The sequence below is a fragment of the Magallana gigas genome, chromosome 4 (assembly GCF_963853765.1).
Source record: "Magallana gigas chromosome 4, xbMagGiga1.1, whole genome shotgun sequence".
Taxonomy (NCBI): domain Eukaryota; kingdom Metazoa; phylum Mollusca; class Bivalvia; order Ostreida; family Ostreidae; genus Magallana; species Magallana gigas.
The window spans coordinates 7,426,272-7,447,669 of NC_088856.1; the positions used below are offsets into that span (position 1 = coordinate 7,426,272).

General features: G+C 33.5%; 2 protein-coding genes across 16 annotated transcripts in view; one reads left to right on the plus strand and one right to left on the minus strand.

The window, feature by feature from the left end:
- The window catches only part of LOC105331737 (sarcolemmal membrane-associated protein), a 33,801-nt gene extending 33,413 nt beyond the window's left edge, over positions 1-388 (minus strand). For 3 of the 13 annotated variants that reach the window (XM_066081129.1, XM_066081128.1, XM_066081121.1), the window contains exon 1: positions 244-310. In XM_066081129.1, coding sequence (XP_065937201.1) covers positions 244-256 — 13 coding nt within the window. In that variant the 5' untranslated portion in view covers positions 257-310. Of the gene's footprint in view, positions 1-243 lie in introns of all 13 variants that reach the window. The other 10 variants (XM_034451520.2, XM_034451519.2, XM_066081131.1 and 7 more) reach the window with 6 other exon arrangements.
- A 97-nt stretch (positions 389-485) lies between these two features.
- On the plus strand, positions 486-20,030 carry LOC105331738 (protein DENND6A). Of its 3 annotated transcripts, XM_011434059.4 has the most exons (20): positions 487-668; positions 1,922-1,960; positions 2,309-2,351; positions 2,482-2,585; positions 2,981-3,061; positions 3,243-3,348; positions 3,545-3,624; positions 4,195-4,257; positions 4,499-4,554; positions 5,384-5,444; positions 11,638-11,699; positions 11,805-11,900; positions 12,046-12,140; positions 12,628-12,690; positions 13,651-13,715; positions 13,996-14,085; positions 14,479-14,532; positions 15,094-15,306; positions 18,419-18,493; positions 18,927-20,030. In XM_011434059.4, exons 1-20 carry the CDS (start codon positions 510-512, stop codon positions 19,044-19,046), a joined length of 1,725 nt encoding a protein of 574 aa, XP_011432361.2. In that variant the 5' UTR covers positions 487-509; the 3' UTR covers positions 19,047-20,030. The 3 variants fall into 3 exon arrangements, with proteins under 3 accessions (XP_019924252.2, XP_011432362.2, XP_011432361.2); XM_020068693.3 differs by lacking the exon at positions 12,628-12,690 and having other exon boundaries at positions 486-668; XM_011434060.4 differs by lacking the exon at positions 4,195-4,257 and having other exon boundaries at positions 486-668.
- Positions 20,031-21,398: the final 1,368 nt, after the last annotated feature.

Sequence of the window (21,398 nt, forward strand, 5' to 3'; positions counted from 1 at the left end):
GAATATGTAAACTCTTTTTCAATGTATCACAAATGTTTTGATAAGATGGTTATAACGTCTACATCGTGAACTAAATAGGTGTTCAGGATAGACCCAGGAAATGGAACACCAACAAACTAAAAGACATCCTGGATCTTAGCTTTTAATCATTCCAAAACAATACAAAACAACTTAACTGAATTATAGCAATATTCGAAACTAGACATCTTTTAACAAATCATAGTAAAACTTAAAATATTTTACCTTTCATACTCATAGCCGAGAATTACTCAAGTCTTCTAGAGTCCGCCATCTTGAATTTTTCCTCTATAATCTCTAAACAAAAACACTAGGCCTACAGTATCCTTCAAAACAAAGTCGTATCAAATTTAATATAACATATAACATACGTAAGATCGAGTTCCTTACAACTTTTGTTGAGTATTCTAAACAGTATTCATAAAACTATCTTGTAAATAAAGTTTGACCTAAAAACATCAACAAAAGAGGTCAAGGTCATTGGATTAAAAATGGCAGCTGTAGAAGGAGACGGGCTAGAGAGGAGGGTTTCCGTGCCCCATGAGGAGACTCCTACCTCCCCCACGGTCCTTCCTTGGGACAGGTTCTCCAATTGGATCCATTGTGCGTGTGTTGTCACATTCGATTTGGAGCTGGGTCAGGCAATGGAGGTATAAAACCGGATCAGCTGATTGTCTTTGTTGACATTTTATTTTTAAATCCTGGCAATGGTGTTCACCTAGTTCTTTTTTAATGTTTGTATTTCGTAAAATATTCTTTTATATATTTTGACATATCTGAAGATTTTGTTTGTATGTGGAAGTGGATGTATAAATGAAATTTCGATTTCTTGATGTGAAAAATATGACGTATTGTTCAATCAACAGATTGTTTGTAAATGTAATAGACCATGTAGATTCATTCAATGGGGAAAAGTACTTACGAACTAGATTTTGATTTTCGTCTTGTGTATCAATATGATTTACCCCAAATCATCCCAAGTTCATGGAAATTTTAAGACTTATTTGGTTTAGGGAAGTTTCAATTTTATTTAGCTCAAATCAATCAGAATAACATCTTAGTCAGATATTTCATTTGTACAGTTAAGTTGCCAATTCCAGCATGTCTCTATTTACGGGTCACTTTAATGTGTTTCAAGTCTTATTGTTTAAACTGAAGCAGAAAAAAACTTTAAAATACATTAAACTAAGGGCTCTCAGTTCTTAATCATGTTGATAATAAAAAGAATATTTGAAGATCAACATTTACAGAGCAATTTAGAAATTGGTCCCTATTACTCTTGTATCAGCAGTTGTAAATATTTTTTCTAAGCAGCATTATTTTTTCAATGCTTCAAATTAATCAAAGTTGTGTTCCAAAATCATTCCCGCACATTTATACAGAGACCATGGAGTCACATGATCCGAAATTTGGAGAAAATGATTCGAAAGTGGGGAAACCCAGGCCTTGTTGATTTAAATTTTATTCCCTGTTATTCATTTTGAAAAAAGAAATGACTGTTTAATAGCTTAAAATTGTCCTTTTAATACATATATAGTATTTTAAGATATTAATTGCAAAGTATTAACATAAGATTCAGAAGTGACAAAGAATTGGCATCTTCACTGTATATTTTTTAAATTAAAAAATCGGTGTAATCTACTGGTACTTGTTATTATTTGAAAAAAGATTTCGCCTGATTTACTTAAAGTTTAACAGATAAACATTTTTGAACATCAAAAGTGTGGAAATACTTTGAGACTACAATTTGATTAGATTTACTAGCACCACAAACTACCCACTAATATTTTGAGTCACACTCATAATGTACACCGAATTAGATCCATAATTACGGTAGCTTTTATTAAGTGTCTATGAAAAGATTGCAGCATATGTTCTTATATTATTGATTTAATCTTTTCAGCTGATTTATCCAGGCCATGTTAAGCTAACAGATGTGGAGGTAATGAATACATATTATACTGTACAACATGTACAATCTGGTAGTGTAATCTATATTTAAGTAAATATAAGTATAAATATGTCATTCTCAGTAACCAATATCATTGCACTTATTATTATGCTTCTGTCAAGAGTTTAAAAAAATATTAAAATGAGTATTGAAGGGGACACATAGTTTGAAATCATTTGCTTTATATACTCAGACAGTAATTTGGTGACAATAATAGATATTTTTTCATATACTTATAGCTTGCAAACAAATTATGCAACAAATTTCTATCAATTTTTGTTTTCATTAACCTCATGAGGATGTCCTTGTTGATTTACATAATTTTGTTTCTTTAAACAGAAAACAAACATTTGCTATTTGTCTTTCCCTGATTCCAATTCAGGTAAGAGTGCCTTACTGATTTTTTACCAGTTGTAAAATCATTGAAATTGTTAAAATTTTACTTTATATTCAGAGTGTTGTGTTATACATGTATGTATACAGATAAATAAGATCTACTTTGTTATAATCAGGATGTATGGGAGACACACAGTTCCATTTCCGGATTCGTCAGAGTCCGGGCCGGAGACATTTTCCAAAGTCAGCGATCCAGAAAGACTACCCTCACCAACTACAGGTCTGATGTCATAATTGAACTGTGTCTGTGTTTCACTATTGTGGGAAAAAAAATTACAAAAATAAAAACAGTATTGGGATGCATGTATTACTTCGTGTACAACTAAATTGAAAGATTTAAATGCTTGCCTTATGTATACATGCAAATAATAATAAAGAGTAATCTAAGCTCAAGTATTATTTTAAGTAAAAAAACATATAGTTTATTCTATTAAATATAATTGAAGGAAAAAATGATGAAAATATAATTTAGTATGAAACATTTTCAGTAGTCAGTGAAGTGAGGGAAAAAAAATATCATGTCTTTTAACCCTAAAACCGGGGATGTATATATGTTCCTGCTAAAACACAAATATAAAGCTTTGTTACCAGTGCATGTGTAATTGTTTATTTTAGGCAGACAATGGTTATTTGTACGGTTTTGTGTATTTCCGCCAAACAAAAGACAAAAGCATCAAAAGAGGATACTTCCAGAAGGTACAAATTTTTTTATTTCAATCCTGCTTGTAATCTCTCTCTCTCTCTCTCTCTCTCTCTCTCCTCTCTCTCTCTCTCTCTCTCTCTCTCTCTCTCTCTCTCTCTCTCTCTCTCTCTCTCTCTCTCTCTCTCTCTCTCTCTCTCTCTCTGTATTCTAACAGTTGGATTTTATTTGTTGCAGTCAGTGGTGCTGGTTTCCAGGCTCCCATTTATAGCTTTGTTTAACCAGTTGGTCAGTATTATTGCCCCAGAGTACTTTGATAACGGAGAGCCAAGTCTGGAAGCAGGTAATGGTCGTTTTAAACCATATCATTAAGGATAATTGATAAGCTAATTTTTTCATACAACAAAAAGATTTTAAGAATCAGATTTGAGGAATGAAATATTTTGTACTTCAATCTTAATTCCAACAACTAATTTTTTGAAAGTTTTTCATGATTTCTTTAGTCATTAGCAAATTCAATGAAACATCTCTTGTTGCAGCCTGTCATGACATTGACCAATGGCAGTGTCCGCTAGGTGGAGACACTGTCAGTCTGCCCATATTTGGAACAGTCTTACAGGTTTGTGAAATATCTGCATGTGTTGATGTTTGATTTAGACTGACATCTGACATTTTGTGTAATTGGAAATGCAGTTGTTATATGAAGACATAATTTGCCATGAACTATTTTTGCATTTTTTAAATTTTTTCATTAGATTCTAGAAGCCTACAAAAAAATTTCAAATTTCTATCAGATTTACTGAAAAGGGATTTGTTTGAAAGTTTTTGTTGTCAAGAGAGGTTTAATTATTTTTAAGCAACTTGGTAAAAACAGTTCATGCATACTCGTAATGTTGTGATGTGAAATTAAAGCACATTGCATTCAGCTCGGATCTTTATGATTTACTATATTTAGATATATATACAGCATTAAATCATACAGGCCTTAGTTCAATTTATTTATTTATGACAATTTCCCTTCTTTGCTTTTTAAAGTTGAATTTGGTTGTGGCAATTACTCTGCTTTTTATATTAAACCAAAATAAATTATGTTCTTAAAAATTTCTTTATACTTGTTTACTCTATCCTTCATGTTGTATGCGTCTGATGTAAGTCTCGCTGTTGTGAGTTTATGATGTTGTGTACACAGGTCCGGATCCCCTCGCGGTCAGACAAGCTTCTAGACAGGGTACCAATCAAAACCACCCCATCAGTAAGTTACTACTACCCACAGTATTATTCACAGAGGGGTATAGATAAAATATACAAATATGCAAACTTTATCATATTTCTTCAATCTGCTGTAGTAAGTTTTGTATATTGATTTTCTGCATGATTTTTTTGAGTTTATTTGGCATAGTCTTGCATGAATATACATGTATAGGTTTTGTATAGAGCTATTCATATCAATCTACATACACCTGTATTTATGGTGGATTGGTTCTCTCTTCCAGCCTGTTCTTCCAGCCCCATCCATCTTGCCTTCTCTCTATGAAATTGACATCTTCAGGTAATTCATAGTTCAAATTCCATCAAGATAAAAATTCATCATGAAAATATAGATTAAATAACGACACATTTTTTCCTCCAGTGTATTGAGAACGTCTTTAATATCAGTCAAACAATTGAGATATATGAAGATTTTTTTGGGTATAATTTATTGCTTATGTATACATCTAGATAAGACATTTCATTTAGTGCATTTCTAAATACCATAATTTAAGACTATGTGCATTTCTAAATACCATAATTTAAGACTGTGTGAAGTTTTAAATACCATAATTTAAGACTATGTGCAGTTCTAAAAACCATAATTTAAGACTATGTGCATTTCTAAATACCATAATTTAAGACTGTGTGAAGTTTTAAATACCATAATTTAAGACTATGTGCATTTCTAAATACCATAATTTAAGACTGTGTGAAGTTTTAAATACCATAATTTAAGACTGTGTGAAGTTTTAAATACCATAATTTAAGACTGTGTGAAGTTTTAAATACCATGATTTAAGACTATGTGCATTTCTAAATACCATAATTTAAGACTGTGTGAAGTTTTAAATACCATAATTTAAGACTATGTGCATTTCTAAATACCATAATTTAAGACTGTGTGAAGTTTTAAATACCATAATTTAAGACTGTGTGAAGTTTTAAATACCATAATTTAAGACTGTGTGAAGTTTTAAATACCATAATTTAAGACTATGTGCATTTCTAAATACCATAATTTAAGACTATGTGAAGTTTTAAATACCATAATTTAAGACTATAGACTATGAAGTTTCAAATACATGTACCATAATTGAAGACTGATGCTGTGACAACTTGTTTTACAGCTCCTTTCAGACCATTCTTCCCCACATTCAGATGTTGTGGGAGCTGGTGCTTACAGGAGAGGTCAGTTAAAGCTCATGATTTAAACATATTTGATTGAGTAATCAAATGGATTAGGCAACAGGCAAAGTCAATTCAAGAAGTGGTGTTATAACATAATTATAGAATATACCGTATTTTCCCGACGATTAGTTGGTATTTTTTTTCTCTGAAGCAGAGCACTCGACTTATCGTCTTGTTCGACTTGTCGTAGGCTCGAGGTCAGAAAATTGTTAAAAATAGCATTTAAAATCTTGGTTTTAATCATCTTGAATTAGCTGTGTGATTGAAAATTACGTTGTTGAATTCACTGTTCATCTTTAATAGTTATCATTTCACTCATCTGTTAACACTTAAGTACATAATAATAACAACAGTTATTAAAAAATGTTACATTGTCTTTAATCAATTAAAAGTTTTACCTTTCCGTTTTTATAAACACATCGTCACATGGTTCTATGTATCACTAGTAGGAAGATAACATTGCGCAGTAAAATTGAAACCAAATTTGAATGGAAGAAAATATTGCAGTAGGTCCGGGGGATGTTTTTTAAATTTAATTATTTTATTAGTAAAGAGTTGTTAGTGGAAAGTATAAATCAGAAATATTTTATGGTCAAATTCAATCTTAAAATACGTAATCGGCAATTACTACTGTTTACAACAGGCTGACACCGGTTGTGGTAATAATCTTGCCCTAAGGCTGAGATCTTTACGGCAATTTCACTCCTTGTGTATATAAAGAGTACCGTTATAAGAGTGGCTATAGTTCACTGAATAATTATTGTCCAATTCTTTGATTATTGTTAGGTAATTTTTTTTTGGAAACGTATGTATGTCGTATATCGTCATTATCAAGTCGTACAAATGATCGATCTATTTCTAACAGTGTCTATGTAAAACAATAGCGTGTAACTGCATTACTGGATACAAAGTAAACAAGTTTCATCAAATCATATAGCTAAGCTTTCTGCAATTGAGATCCCCCTTTGAAGTCCGACACGAGACAGGTGCATGCCCATGACACCGGAAATTGTTAAACAAACATTGACCACGCGCCGAGTCAACAGGTGGCTGGTTACGTAATGGCAAATACACTGGCGATAGTCAGAGTGGATAATTATTTTAATGCTTGGGAATAAAATATTTCTGACAAAGTAAGTTTAGTTTTGCATAACACGCGATATCGGGAATTGTTTAAAATGCAAGCGACTTTGTAGATGTTGCCGGTGTCATATAATATTTTGATACCGCGAAATATTGAACCCGGGTTCAATATATTATGCGATATTATGAACCCGGGTTCAAAATATCGCTGCGATATATTGAACCCCCCCATAAAATATTGAACCCCGGGTTCAAAATATTATGGTCGCGATATTTTGAAACCCTCTCGAATTTTCATTGCTCTTGGTGAGGGGGTTCAAAATATTATGGTCGCGATATATTGAACCCCCTACTGTTTCCAATTTCCTTTGGAGAGGGGGTTCAAAATATTATGGCTGCGATATATTTAAACCCCTACCTATTTCCAATTCCCTTTGGGGAGGGGGTTCAAAATATTATGGCTGCGATATTTTGAACCCCCCTCCATTTTTTATTGCTATTGGAGAGGGGGTTAAAAATATTATGGCTGCGATATATTGAACCCCCTACTGTTTCCAATTTCCTTTGGAGAGGGGGTTCAAAATATTATGGCCGTGATAATTTGAACCCCCCTCAATTTTTCATTGCTATTGGAGAAGGGGTTCAAATATTCCCTTTGAAGAGGGGGTTCAAAATATTATGGCCGCGATATATTGAACCCTCTACCTATTTCCAATTTCCATCGGAGAGGGGGTTCAAAATATTATGGCTGCAATATTTTGAATCTCCCTCCATTTTTTTTTGCTATTGGAGAGGGGGTTCAAAATATTATTGTTTCCAATTCCTTTTGGAGAGGGGGTTCAAAATATTACGGCTGCGATATATTGAACCCCCTACCTATTTCCAATTTCCATCGGAGAGGGGGTTCAAAATATTATGGCTGCGATATTTTGAACCCCCCTCCATTTTTTATTGCTATTGGAGAGGGGGTTCAAAATATTATGGCTGCAATATATTGCACCCCCTCATGTTTCCAATTTCCTTTGGAGAGGGGGTTCAAATATTATGGCTGCGATATATATTGAACCCCCTACTGTTTCCAATTTCCTTTGGAGAGGGGGTTCAAAATATTATGGCTGCGATATATTGAACCCCCTACCTATTTCCAATTCCCTTTGGGGAGGGGGTTCAAAATATTATGGCTGCGATATTTTGAACCCCCCTCCATTTTTTATTGCTATTGGAGAGGGGGTTAAAAATATAATGGCTGCGATATATTGAACCCCCTACTGTTTCCAATTTCCTTTGGAGAGGGGGTTCAAAATATTATGGCTGCGATATACTGAACCCCCTACTGTTTCCAATTTCCTTTGTAGAGGGGGTTCAAAATATTATGGCTGCGATATATTGAACCCCCTACTGTTTCCAATTTCCTTTGGAGAGGGGGTTCAAAATATTATGGCCGCGATATATTGAACCCCCTACCTATTTCCAATTCTTATTGGAGAGGGCGTTCAAAATATTATGGCCGCGATATATTGACCCCCCTACCTATTTCCATCGGAGAGGGGATTCAAAATATTATGGCTGCGATATTTTGAACCCCTCTCCATTTTTTATTGCTATTGGAGAAGGGGTTCAAAATATTATGGCTGCGATATATTGAACCCCCTCATGTTTCCAATTTCCTTTGGAGAGGGGGTTCAAAATATTATGGCTGCGATATATTGAACCCCCTACTGTTTCCAATTTCCTTTGGAGAGGGGGTTCAAAATATTATGGCTGCGATATATTGAACCCCCTACTGTTTCCAATTTCCTTTGGAGAGGGGGTTCAAAATATAAATTATGGCTGCGATATTTTGAACCCCCCTCCATTTTTTATTGCTATTGGAGAGGGGGTTCAAAATATTATGGCCGCGATTATATGAACCCCCCTTAATTTTTCATTGCTATTGGAGAAGGGGTTCAAATATTCCCTTTGGAGAGGGGGTTCAAAATATTATGGCTGCGATATATATAGGAATTGGAAATAGGTAGGGGGTTCAATACATGTATATCGCAGCCATTACATTTTGAACCCCCTCTCCAAAATCAATGAAAAATAGAGGGGATTCAAAATATCGCGGCAAGAATATTTTGAACCCCTCTCCAAAAGCAATGAAAAATAGAGGGGGGTTCAAAATATCGCAGCCATAATATTTTGAACCCCCTATCCAATGGGAATCGGAAACGGTAGGGGGTTCAAAATATCGCGGCCATAATATTTTGGACCCCCTCTCCAATGGGAATTGGAAAAAGGTAGGGGGTTCAAAATATCGCAGCCATAATATTTTGAACCCCTCTCCAATGGGAATTGAAAATAGGTAGGGGGTTCAATATATCGCAGCCATAATATTTTGAACCCCCTCTCCAAAAGCAATGAAAAATAGAGGGGGGTTCAAAATATCGCGGCCATAATATTTTGAACCCCCTCTCCAATAGGAATTGGAAAAATAGAGGGGGGTTCAAAATATTGTGGCCATAATATTTTGAACCCCCTCTCCAATAGCAATGAAAAATAGAGGGGGTTTCAAAATATCGCGGCCATAATATTTTGAACCCCCTATCCAATGGGAATTGGAAAAAGGTAGGGGGTTCAATATATCGCAGCCATAATATTTTGAACCCCCTCTCCAATAGCAATGAAAAATAGAGGGGGGTTCGAAATATCGCGGCCATAATATTTTGAACCCCCTCTCCAATGGGAATTGGAAAAATAGAGGGGGGTTCAAAATATTGTGGCCATAATATTTTGAACCCCCTCTCCAATAGCAATGAAAAATAGAGGGGGTTTCAAAATATCGCGGCCATAATATTTTGAACCCCCTATCCAATGGGAATTGGAAAAAGGTAGGGGGTTCAATATATCGCAGCCATAATATTTTGAACCCCCTCTCCAATAGCAATGAAAAATAGAGGGGGGTTCGAAATATCGCGGCCATAATATTTTGAACCCCCTCTCCAATGGGAATTGGAAAAATAGAGGGGGGTTCAAAATATCGCGGCCATAATATTTTGAACCCTCTCTCCAATAGCAATGAAAAAAAAAAGGGGGGTTCAAAATATCGCGGCCATAATATTTTGAACCCCCTATCCAATGGGAATTGGAAAAAGGTAGGGGGTTCAATATATCGCAGCCATAATATTTTGAACCCCCTCTCCAATAGCAATGAAAAATAGAGGGGGGTTCGAAATATCGCGGCCATAATATTTTGAACCCTCTCTCCAATGGGAATTGGAAAAATAGAGGGGGTTTCAAAATATCGCGGCCATAATATTTTGAACCCCCTCTCCAATAGCAATGAAAAAAAAAAGGGGGGTTCAAAATATCGCGGCCATGATATTTTGAACCCCCTATCCAATGGGAATTGGAAAAAGGTAGGGGGTTCAAAATATCGCAGCCATAATATTTTGAACCCCCTCTCCAAAAGCAATGAAAAATAGAGGGGGGTTCAAAATATCGCGGCCATAAAATATTGAACCTGGGTTCAATATTTTATGGGGGGGTTCAATATATCGCAGCGATATTTTGAACCCGGGTTCAATATATCGCGGGGTTCAAAATATATATGACACCGGTATTTGAAAATATGATGCATAAGTAAAAAGCGTAATTGTTAAACTTTTAATCATTGATAATAATTGGTAGCAATATCAGGGACATCGTGGCATCATACACTGGTAATGTAACTGCAGTTTTATACGCCATTGTGAAGTGATAAGATCGACGTATGGTCTGAATCGACGTATCGTAGGATTTTGTTAATATTTTGGCCAAAAATGAGCAATTCGACGAGTTGTCCGCATCAACGAGTCTTCGGGAAAATACGGTAGTATATAGTATTATTTACCAGTTTACACAGTGATATATTATTATATTTTTTGTATACAAGACAAGGGTAATTGGATATTAAATAATAAACTTGACTTTTGTCATGTAATTATAATTGCAAGTTAATTTGTTGTTTAACATATACATGTATTGAACACATTCATTCCTACAATTATAAACCCATCACCTTATTCATTCACTCATGATTTGAAAATATGTAACAGGGTTCACAAAAAAACAGACTGTTTTCTAATTGTAACTTTATATAGGTGAGGGAAGTCAAACCCATGATTGAAAATAAATGTAAGGGAGTTCACATAGACAAGGTTGTCTTCTGATAATGGTTTTATCACAATCAAAGATAAAACTCTTGTAATGTCAACAAGTCTTGAAAAGAAGTAAAACAAAAAATTCTTACAGCGAATTACAAAATACTGGTAGAGTTTTCAATAGCTTGTTGGATTGCTCAATAGGGTATTCAATTTGGTCAGCAAGGTATCACATCAGGTTTAAATCAAGGTCCTGTGGTTACCCAAGTGTAGATTGTTATTTTGCACTCAACCAATTCATTTGGCACAAAGAAAACCTCTAGAACACTCTCTCCTATTGTTAGCTATTCTATTCATAGACTTTTAAAAAGAATGTTCACCTGGACAGCACTGGATTCTATAGAGCATCAATTCTGCTTGAAGTAAGAATTTTGTTTTTCAAAAAATGTAATTCAAAAGACATTTCTGAAGAAAGAAACAAAAGAGAAAAGCATAACCTTAAGAATTACGGAGATATTTTTTTTCCTGCAAAAAATCATTAGACATTTTGGTTCCCCTTTTCCTGGTGCAACATACAGCACTAAGAGTATTTTTATGCTGTGACTGCTTTTAAATTAGTTCAGACTTTTATAGCAGTAATGTAGGATAACAGGGAGAAACAAAAAAGGCCAAAATGTGCAAATGCAATGTTTACTAGATTAACTCACTTTATCGCTGTCATATCTGAGTAATCACATGACCTAGATTTAAACCTAATGTGATACCTTGCTGACCAAATTGAATACCCTATTGAGCAATCCAACAAGCTATTGAAAACTCTACCGGTATTCTGTAATTCGCTGTAATTGAAAAAATTCAAATCAGAAGAATGTTTGAACCAATGTGAAACCTTCATAAATCTAGAATAGAGATAGTAATACATGTATTAGATAAATATTGATAGTACAAATGTTTCATGATATTCATGCCAATATTTGTTTTGTTTTCAGCCTTTGGTTGTCATGGCAGCATCTCCATCAGTGACCTCAGCAGCAGTCCAAGCCTTAATAAGGTCAGCTACAAACACAGCAATGACCTTCACTTTAATTCTGATACATGTATTCTGATGTCAGAACCATTAGATTTCCTTATTATATTTCCTGGTTGTATTTTGTAGTTTGATTGGACCACAGAAGTATTGCTCAGACTACCGGCCATACTTCACAATTCACGACAGCGAATTTAAAGAGTACACAACAAAAACCCAGGCTCCGTATGTTCATGGGTTTAATTCCATTTTAAATTGTTTTTAGTTTTGAAACTACACTGCTTGTTACATGTAAATTGTAATTAAATATTTTGTAATCAAACAATGAATGTTAATGGCTTGTTTCTTACATTTATTTCTACTTTTTCAGACCTTCAGTTATATTGGGGGTTACCAATCCATTTTTTGCCAAAACATTACAGCACTGGCCTCACATTATAAGGATAGGAGAGATGATGACTCAAGGTAAAAATACAGACAAAGCACAACTACCCCTTGCACTTGTACTATCACAATATCATAGAATTTAAATGAATCTATTTGTCTATTAATAGATCCAATATATTTCATTTCACATTAGTCCACACCTGTTATGATTCACTGAAGTGTACCAGATGTATGTTTGCTAGGTGTTTATAACATGTGTAGCCATGTATAATACAGTCAAACCTCAGTATATTGAACATCAGTATCTCAGATATCTCAAATATAGTAAAGCAGAAAAGTCCCAATTGCTGTTCTTTATTTACTTCAACCTCAAATCCTCTGATGTTGAAGTTTTGCTTTGTCCAGTTGTTATAAGGAAATGAAGAGGTTTGACTGTATTTGACTTTCCTTAGATAAATAATAAACACTCCCTGAGTACAACATTTACCTGCAGCCATGCTAAGCTCTGTCACACTCCCTTGCCTGTGTGCATAACCTGCTGAATTGTCTTGTCTCGCTGTTACAGTGCCTAAAGGATTTAATAAACTAAAGAAAGTCAGCAGCATGAAGACCCTGGATGCCAAACCAGGTACAAAGCACTAGTAGATTAAGTAGGTCAAACCAGGTACACAGCTCTAATTAAGTAGGTCAATTGTATCGTCAAACCAGGTACACAGCTTTAGTAAATTAAGTAGGTCAAAACAGGAAGTACATGTAGGTCAGAACAGGTACAAGACTTTTCGATATAAAGTAGATTAAAACAGATACAAAGCAATTGTAAATTAAGTAGGTCAAAACAGGTTCAAAGTCAAAACACTCGTAAATTAAGATCAGTTTGTACTAAGCATTAGTATAAATTATTAGTAGATTAAAACAAGTACAAAACTACAAATAATAATAAATTAAAAATGTCAATGATTAAAGAATAACCAGTCCTGTAGATTAGATAAAAGTATTTATAGATATAACTATTTTATAAATTTAATTGAAAAAAATATCGTAAGAAATTAACGTAACTTTCTTGTACACTGTTTTTCTCAGTTCATGTTCAGTTTCAGCAGAACAATATTAGAATGTATATAAAGATGATTCATGAATTGTATTAAATGCATGTGAACATAATACATAAATCTTCTACTGTACACGATATGTTATAAATTTTATGTAAGACTAACTTTACTTTTAATACACCATGAATTTTCTCTGTCCATGCATATAAAATACTGTGTACATATAATAAATGGAAGCTGGAGTTTGAAAATGAGGATGTCATTGCAAAAGTACTTGCAATTTCTGTCTTTAATTAAACATATTACCACGTTATTTCACAATATTTGATAATATAAGTTGTTTGAGATATTTGATTAATAGATTGATTTAGATATGGTAATAAAATCATGTTTATACTTAATATAAGATTCCTTGATCTACAGTATACTGTAAGTTCAAGCCCAATATTTAAAAAAGATAATGACTGATCTGTGTATTAAGGTATTTCCATGTCCAGCCTTTATAATGACAATAACATGCCATTGCTTTATTGGCACAGGGGTTTACACAAGGTACAAACAGTTCCTGGCCAAGGATAAAGGAATACTCAAACGAATCATCAAGGTCAGTTAAAAACCAAGGATATGTCTTAGGAGAGATTTTGTTAAAGTTATGTAATTCTTGCCAATGAATTTTGTCATGAATTAGATATTTTTATGCTGTAATCTTCGTATTAAAAATAAAATATGTTGACAGTATGCAAGCGTATTTGCTTTGAAACCTAAAATTTGATTTTGAAATATATTGAAATACAAAATGTATATAACTATGAACTTAATTTAATAGTTGAACTAATATATGCATATTGTATGTAGAATGTGAAGAGTTTTAAAATTTTTTTCAGGGAATGCAAGCGAAACGACCAGTGGAAGCCCAGAATGCAATTCTTCGGCGGTACTTCCTTGAGTTGACGCAAAGCTTTATGATACCATTGGTATTCATTTTGTTCCTTTGTTTGTTGATTATTGAATTTAATGAACACAGAATATATTTAAGGATGTGATATTGGAAATCATACACCATGTATCCGGTAGTTTTCGTGATGATCTAATTTTCGCTTTTTTCGCGATCTCTTTTAAATCGCAAATAATTGAATATGCAGAAATTATATCCTGTATCATTTTCTATAACAAACTTTTTAAATTGCAAAATATGACTGACGCAAATTAAAAATGTTACTGATTTTCCCCATTTTTGCAAATTGTGTGACAGGCGAAAAAAACCCGGATAAATGGTATAGTAATGCTTCTAGTTAACATTGTATGGATTTTTTAGAATAAACTTATAAGAAAGAGAGATGTTGCATAACATGAATGCTGTTTTTCAGGAACGTTACATGGGAAGTCTGATGCCTCTACAAAGAAATATTTCTCCACATAAGGTATGCCCATTGTTTGTGGCCTAAACTGTTACATGTCTGTAAATGCCCAAGATAGTACATCAAAATTTCATCATCATACTCATGTAAAAAAGTATGTTAAAAAAAAACTGTATTTGATATTCTTTTAAAAAGTGCGCGATGTCTTGACTTGTTTAAAACTATTTCTTCTTCCTGGAAAAGAAGATCTAATACCGGTATACTGTAGATTGGCAAATATTCACTATGTTTATAATTTCACTAAGTTCGTGATTTATCATTTTTTCGCGAAATTAAACCCATCGTGAATACTATCATTAGTTTTCAAAAATGTTTCAAAGCTTATATTCTGATAAATTGATTTTCTAGCAGCATGAAATTAAAATCATCGCGATCGGTACTTTATTAGAAATTAGGAATCTAGATCTAAAATATTGGGTTTTTTATGATTAAAAGTTTATGGCAAGGAAAATCATATGTAATTTTATTTTTGGATCTAATTGTATATTTGTTAAACACACAGTCACTTCAAAACAAAAGGACCATGCATCGAATAGAAATAATTACTCTTCTGTTTATTGGCAGTGCCCCCCAAGTCTTCGCCCCTTTGACACTGATGAGTTTCTGAGCACCCTTGAACGCTCTGGTCCTCAGCTGACCTCTGGGATCAAGGGAGACTGGGAGGGGCTCTATCGCCGGTTCTTCCGGAGTCCGAACTTTGAGGGGTGGTATCAGCACCGGCAATCAGAGGTCAACCAAAAACTGCAGGTTCTGCATTTGGAGGCTCTCTGTAATGCTGTAAGTACTAACATGCTTACCTAGAGATCTTATAATACTGCAAGTATGGCAGACTTACATCTTATTATAGACTTTCATATAGTTCTTATTTACATTTAAATCTTTCAATGCTGTAAGTCAGACTTTTAAGCTCACCGAGACGAAGTCAAGGGGAGCTTATGCTATACCCCGGCGTCGGCGTCCGGACCTGGTTAAAGTTTTTGTTGCAGGTCCTGTATCTAAGCTATTACTTGTCCTATCTTCACCAAACTTTCATGGATAATGCACCTGGACCTACTTATGGACTTGAAAGACTTGGATGCTGAATCTGGGTCTTAAATTTCAGATGCTGAAGGAGGTTAAGGTTTTTGGAGCAGGTTAAAGTTTTTGTTGCAGGTGCCCTTTGATAGCAATATCTAAGTTACTGCTGGTCTGTACTTCACCAAACTTGCATGAATGGTGTGTCTTATGATACTGATGCACCGGACAGGCTTGAATGCTGAATCTGAGGTATAGGTTTCGGATCCTGGAGGTGGATAAGGTTTTAAGAGCTGGTTAAAGTTTTTGTTGCAGGTGCCCTCTGATGATTATATCTTAGTTACTACTGGTCCTTACTTTACCAAACTTGTATGGGTGGTGCGTCTTATGATACCGATGCACCTGATGGACTGGAATGCTGAATCTGAGTCATAGGTTTCAGATGCTGGAGGAGGTTAAGGTTTTTAGAGCTGGTTAAAGTCTTTTGAGCAGGTGCCCTCTAATGATTATATCTTAGCTACTCCAGGTCCAAACTTCATCAAACTTGTGTGGATGGTGCATCTTATTATACTGATGCACCTGACAGGCTTGAATGCTGAATTTGAGCCATATGTTTTGGATGCTGGAGGAGGTTAAGGTTTTAAGAGCTGGTTAAAGTTTTTGAAAAAGGTGCCCTCTGATGATGATATCTAAATTATTACTTGTCCTAACTTCACCAGACTTCCATGGATGGTGCGTTTTATGATACTGATGCACCTGACAGGCTTGAATGCTGAGTCTGAGCCATAGGTTTTGGATGCTGGATAAGGTTTTTTTAACAGGTCACATGTTACATAGATAATAGTACTATTTCAAACTTGCATAGTTGATTAAACTGTAATATGAATGAATCGCAGAGGAAGCTTCAGATGCAGAGTTTGATCTCCAATATCAAGGATGCTAAAAAATATTTCTTAGTTATTACAGGTCCTAACTTCACCAAACTTGAATGGATGGTGTGTCTTATGATACATATGCACATGACAGGCATGGATGCTAAATCTGAGCCATAGGTTGCGGATGCTGGAGGAGGTTATAGTTTTTGTTGCAGGTGCCCTCTGATGATGATATTTTAGTTATAACTGGTCCTAACTTCAAAAAACTTGCATGGGTGATGTGCCTTATGATACTGATGCACCTGACGGGCTTGAATGCTGAATCTGAGCCATAGGTTACGGATGCTGGATGAGGTTTAGTTTTTTGGAACAGGTCACATGTTTTATAGATGATATCTTGCATAGTTGATTTAACTATATTATAAATGAAACACAGAGGTTGCTTCAGATGCAGAGCCTGATCTCCATTATCAAGGATGCTAAAGAAATCTCCTACCTCACTTAAACCTGCTATATAGAAAGATGTGTTTGTTGTTAAATAATATAACATGATTCATATGATAAAGTATTGCATGATATGAAACACTATTGTTTGATATGATACAATATAATATCATATGTTATATTGTAAAAAGTTATATGATACAATATGATATTGTATCAATATTTTTTGATATTTTATGATATGATATTGTATCATAAAATTGTTATATATAGTATTGTATATTATGATACAATATTATATAATATTATACTGTATCCATAATATTGTATCATATGATATTATATAATATGTATTGGTTTCTGAAATATACAATTATATCATGTGAAATTGTATTATATGATATTGTAATATAATATATTATCATATCATACGATATTGTATAATATGATATTGATTTATATGATATATTATTGTATCATATGATACAATATGTATAATATTATATTGTATTATATAATATTTTACTTTATCACATGATATTGTATCATTTGATATGATACAATGTTGTATCAAATTATATTGTATCATATGATACAATATCATATTATGTATCGAATATTATACAGTATCATACAATACAATATCATACTATATTGTACAATATGATATCATATTTTTCAATGTTATGATGTATTATATAATATGATATTGAATCATATAATACAATATTGTATTATATATATGATGTTGTATTATTTGATCAAAAACAATACGGTTTAACACAATACAATGTCATTTCATAGGTTACAATATCATCATTGTTTAGTACAGTATTTTATTGTATTATATGATATATATTAATTTTATATTATTGAATTTATAAACATATGAACATATGATTATCATACAATTTTTTAACAGATGATATATGATTTTGTGTCAAAACAGAATCCATGAATATCTTAGATCATAAAGTATGATTTTCATATAATATGGTAAAGGTGGTCTCATAAAGGTGATGTCTCATAAGGGTGATGCCTTGTCTCGGTGAGCTTTGTAATCTGTGATTACCTATGTTTTATAATGCTCTGAGTTTGACAAAGTACTTTGAGTTATATTTATATCTTGTAATGCTGTTAGTATGACAAAGTTACTTTTATATATTTACATTTTCTAGTATCTTAACCTGTGATAACACTATGTATCAATATTGTACTATATAACCCATAACTTCAAATGTCGTATAATTGGGGCGCCAGTGGGTAATGGTTATTTATATTTAAATATTTAATCTTACAATGTCTTAAAATTATATAAATATAAGTAATAAGGAATCATTCTTTGAATATTATGAGGTGATATTTTCGGTTTGGGCATGATTAAATCTATCATAAAGTCCTTCAGGCTTTATTGGATTTGATCACGCCCCGACCAAAATTATCACCTCATAATACTCAAAGAATGATTCCTTATTCCTTAAATGGATTGAGCTGTTGGAAAGACTTGAAATGTGATTCATTGATGAACCAGTAGATTTACTGTTCGTTTACAACAGGATCTGGCGGATTGGATTCAGGATAAAGAGGAAGTGGAAGTAGTGGATCTTATTCTGCGAATCCGAGAGAAACTTGTAAGTTGTTACATTCTGTATCCAAAATAATCCAAAATGTCACAAGGGTTGGAAAGTACTGAAGATTAAAAAAAAAAAAAAAATAAATTTTGCAGATACAAAGTCACACATATTAGGTACAGGTACATATATATCCTAGATTGGGTAAATTCTGTGTGTTTCCATTTTCTTACACTCTGATCAAAAGGTAGATTAAAAATGTGTCCATGTAAACTTTGTTCTGAATCAATATGTTTTTACCATTCAAATAGTGAAATGGTTTAAAAATTTGCAAAAATTCAAATCATGTGCATTAAGGGCACACTTTAAGCCATTATCAGCAGAAAATTTGAATTTAAAAAAAACCTAGTAGTTAAGCTGTACATGTACAGATCTTTGCAGAATACTTGTAAATGAACTGTAAGATTGATTTTATCGTTATCTTTACTTCCAGGCTTTTGCTGTAAATAATGATATTGCTATAAATGAAGAAAGTGTTCACAAACTGAAGAAACACTTGGATGTGATTGTTACCTCCCTTCCTGATGATCTTCAGTCTGTTCTCAAGAGTTGACACCAGAGGAAGTCATAACAGGAAGTAACTGGTGCACGTGCTCAGTGGTGCTCAGGTCATCGTGTATTTGATGACATATGTGCTATAAGGAAACACAGGATACTAGTCAAGACATGTAAATATTAAATAGATGCACTGAAGTAGATCTGGTTGCCATACTCACTTACATGTATCTGTGAGTGAAATTTTTATGTGTACGTGTACAGAGTACATGTATTAGACAGTAGTAAGTACATGCAGAGACTTGCTACATTATGTGCAGATATTCCTATTTGTATATACAAGAGTCTTTGTAAAAGAAGACAAGGAAACACATTTTTGTATAAATTAGGAAAAGTACAGGCATTGGAGATTGATGAGATTTACACTCACGCGTACTGTCAATAAACTAGCTCCTGTGCATGAATGTAAAAAAAGGAAGAAAAAAGGTGGTCCATCAAAAACTTTAAGCTATTTTGACTTACATTATGGATGTCATTTTGATAGAATCATTTTAAACCAAACTCTAAAGAAAAGAAATTCAAAAGGTTTTGACATGAATTAGCTGATTTTAAGAAACTAGATTTTATATCCATATAATTGTATGAGACTTTTACAAGGTACAACATTTTTTAGATATTTATTTTATCATGGTTAAGAAGACCTACTCGGATATATATTCACAACGTAATGGAATGCTGTAGGCATTAGATTTTTTTCTGCATCAATTTTTTTCAATAAAATTGTTTCCGTGGCTTTTATCAAAATTCTAGAATAAAGGGGCCTTATATAAAATGTTATAAATGTAGTAAACAAAATGTATGTAAATTGTATGTCGATCAAATGTTAGAAATGATTTTCTTTTATAATTGTATTGATCTGATACGTTTCTGGAGAATAAAAACAGGTGGGGATTTTGGTCTTTAGCTTTGCACAGATCTCACAGACATCCTCTTGTTATTTGTTGTCTAAGTAAGCCTGGGGGTGGAGTAAGCTGGGGGGGGGGAGTAAGCCGGGGGGGGGGGGAGCCAAGTCTAGACGTTTTTTTGGGGTATGACCAGAAATGTTTTGGACATTGCTGTAGTGATGGAAGGCTTGTAGAAAGGATGTCATGAATGAAGGCAATGTAAACATTGCCAATTGATCTGTAGCCATAGAGTTTGAGTTTCGATGGAATAGTTGTGGAATTTTGAGGGCAGAGGCCAAGAAATTTTTTGGGCTGTGCCATTAGTTGTTGTAGATGTGGCCATGTCTTTCTTGTTATATATATTGTGCCAAACCCGAGTCAAAATCATGTCACCCTTGTGTGTAGAACACTGCTACAGCATTGTAAATCTGTCACTATCTTGCTCAGTTTATTTTACAGCAGCTTCCAGAGCTAAGTTAAATACATATTAGATTAAGGAATAAGAATGTTGGGGGGATGGGTGAAGGAGGCTGGATGGTCAAAAAATTAGCCACAGGATCTACCTAAAACGTTTTAAAGTGATTTTTTTTAGCTATAAACTTCTGTAAACGTATAACATTTAGCTGTGTATTCTTTTTAACGACTTCTGCTTATTCAAATATATTGTTAAATGCCTTTGATAAATGTATTAGAAACTGCACATTAAGAAAGACGCAAATTCAGATCCAAGCTAATTTGTTGAAAAATCATTTTCTGCCAAATATGGTACAGGCTTAATATAATACATGTATGTTTACAGTATTATATCCCAATCTTTTAACCTTAAAATTTGACTGGTTCTCTATTTCTTTATACAGAGTTCTTCTTCTTTAAGAGATTCATATAGTCTAAAAATGGCAATGACCACCCAGCCCACTTGACTTTAACTTTATAGCTTTTCATATTATCATTGCATTGTAATAATGTTGTAAGACTAAAGACAGACAAAAATGATAAGTCAGTGCTTCATATTATTTAACATTTTCAGCTTTTATTAGCCTTATGCTTCATATTTTCCCACAAAAAGTGTTTTAGTTTTAAGGATTGCCTAAAACAAGCTGGTCTTGTTTTTTTTATTTAGTGCATTAAATACTTTTTGTCTTCATTTCATAACATGGACAATAGATTAACAATCACTGCCAACTAAGAGGGGGTTGTTCTTCGTCATTCATCAGTTTATCTGCCAAATTTGTGTTTTAATTACTGTGTGATGTTGTATTTTTAAGTTTCCAGCAATCAATATTGTCCACAATCAATATGATTTAATTTTTCATTAATTAAATTATTTTATGTTTGATAACTACTGTTCCGTTTTTCTGCATTATGTTCCCTTTTACAATGAGTTCTAATGGATCGTGTATTGTGTGGTTGCTATTAGAATGACGACAATTTCATAAAACAGAGCACTATTGGAACTTGGAATTGGA

Coding starts and splice junctions, on each gene's coding strand:
- LOC105331738 (XM_011434059.4), top strand. CDS start 510: ATGGCAGCTGTAGAAGGAGACGGGCTAGAGAGGAGGGTTTCCGTGCCC. Junction 4,258..4,498: donor CAATCAAAACCACCCCATCA/GTAAGTTACTAC, acceptor TCTCTCTTCCAG/CCTGTTCTTCCAGCCCCATC. Junction 15,307..18,418: donor TGGAGGCTCTCTGTAATGCT/GTAAGTACTAAC, acceptor CGTTTACAACAG/GATCTGGCGGATTGGATTCA.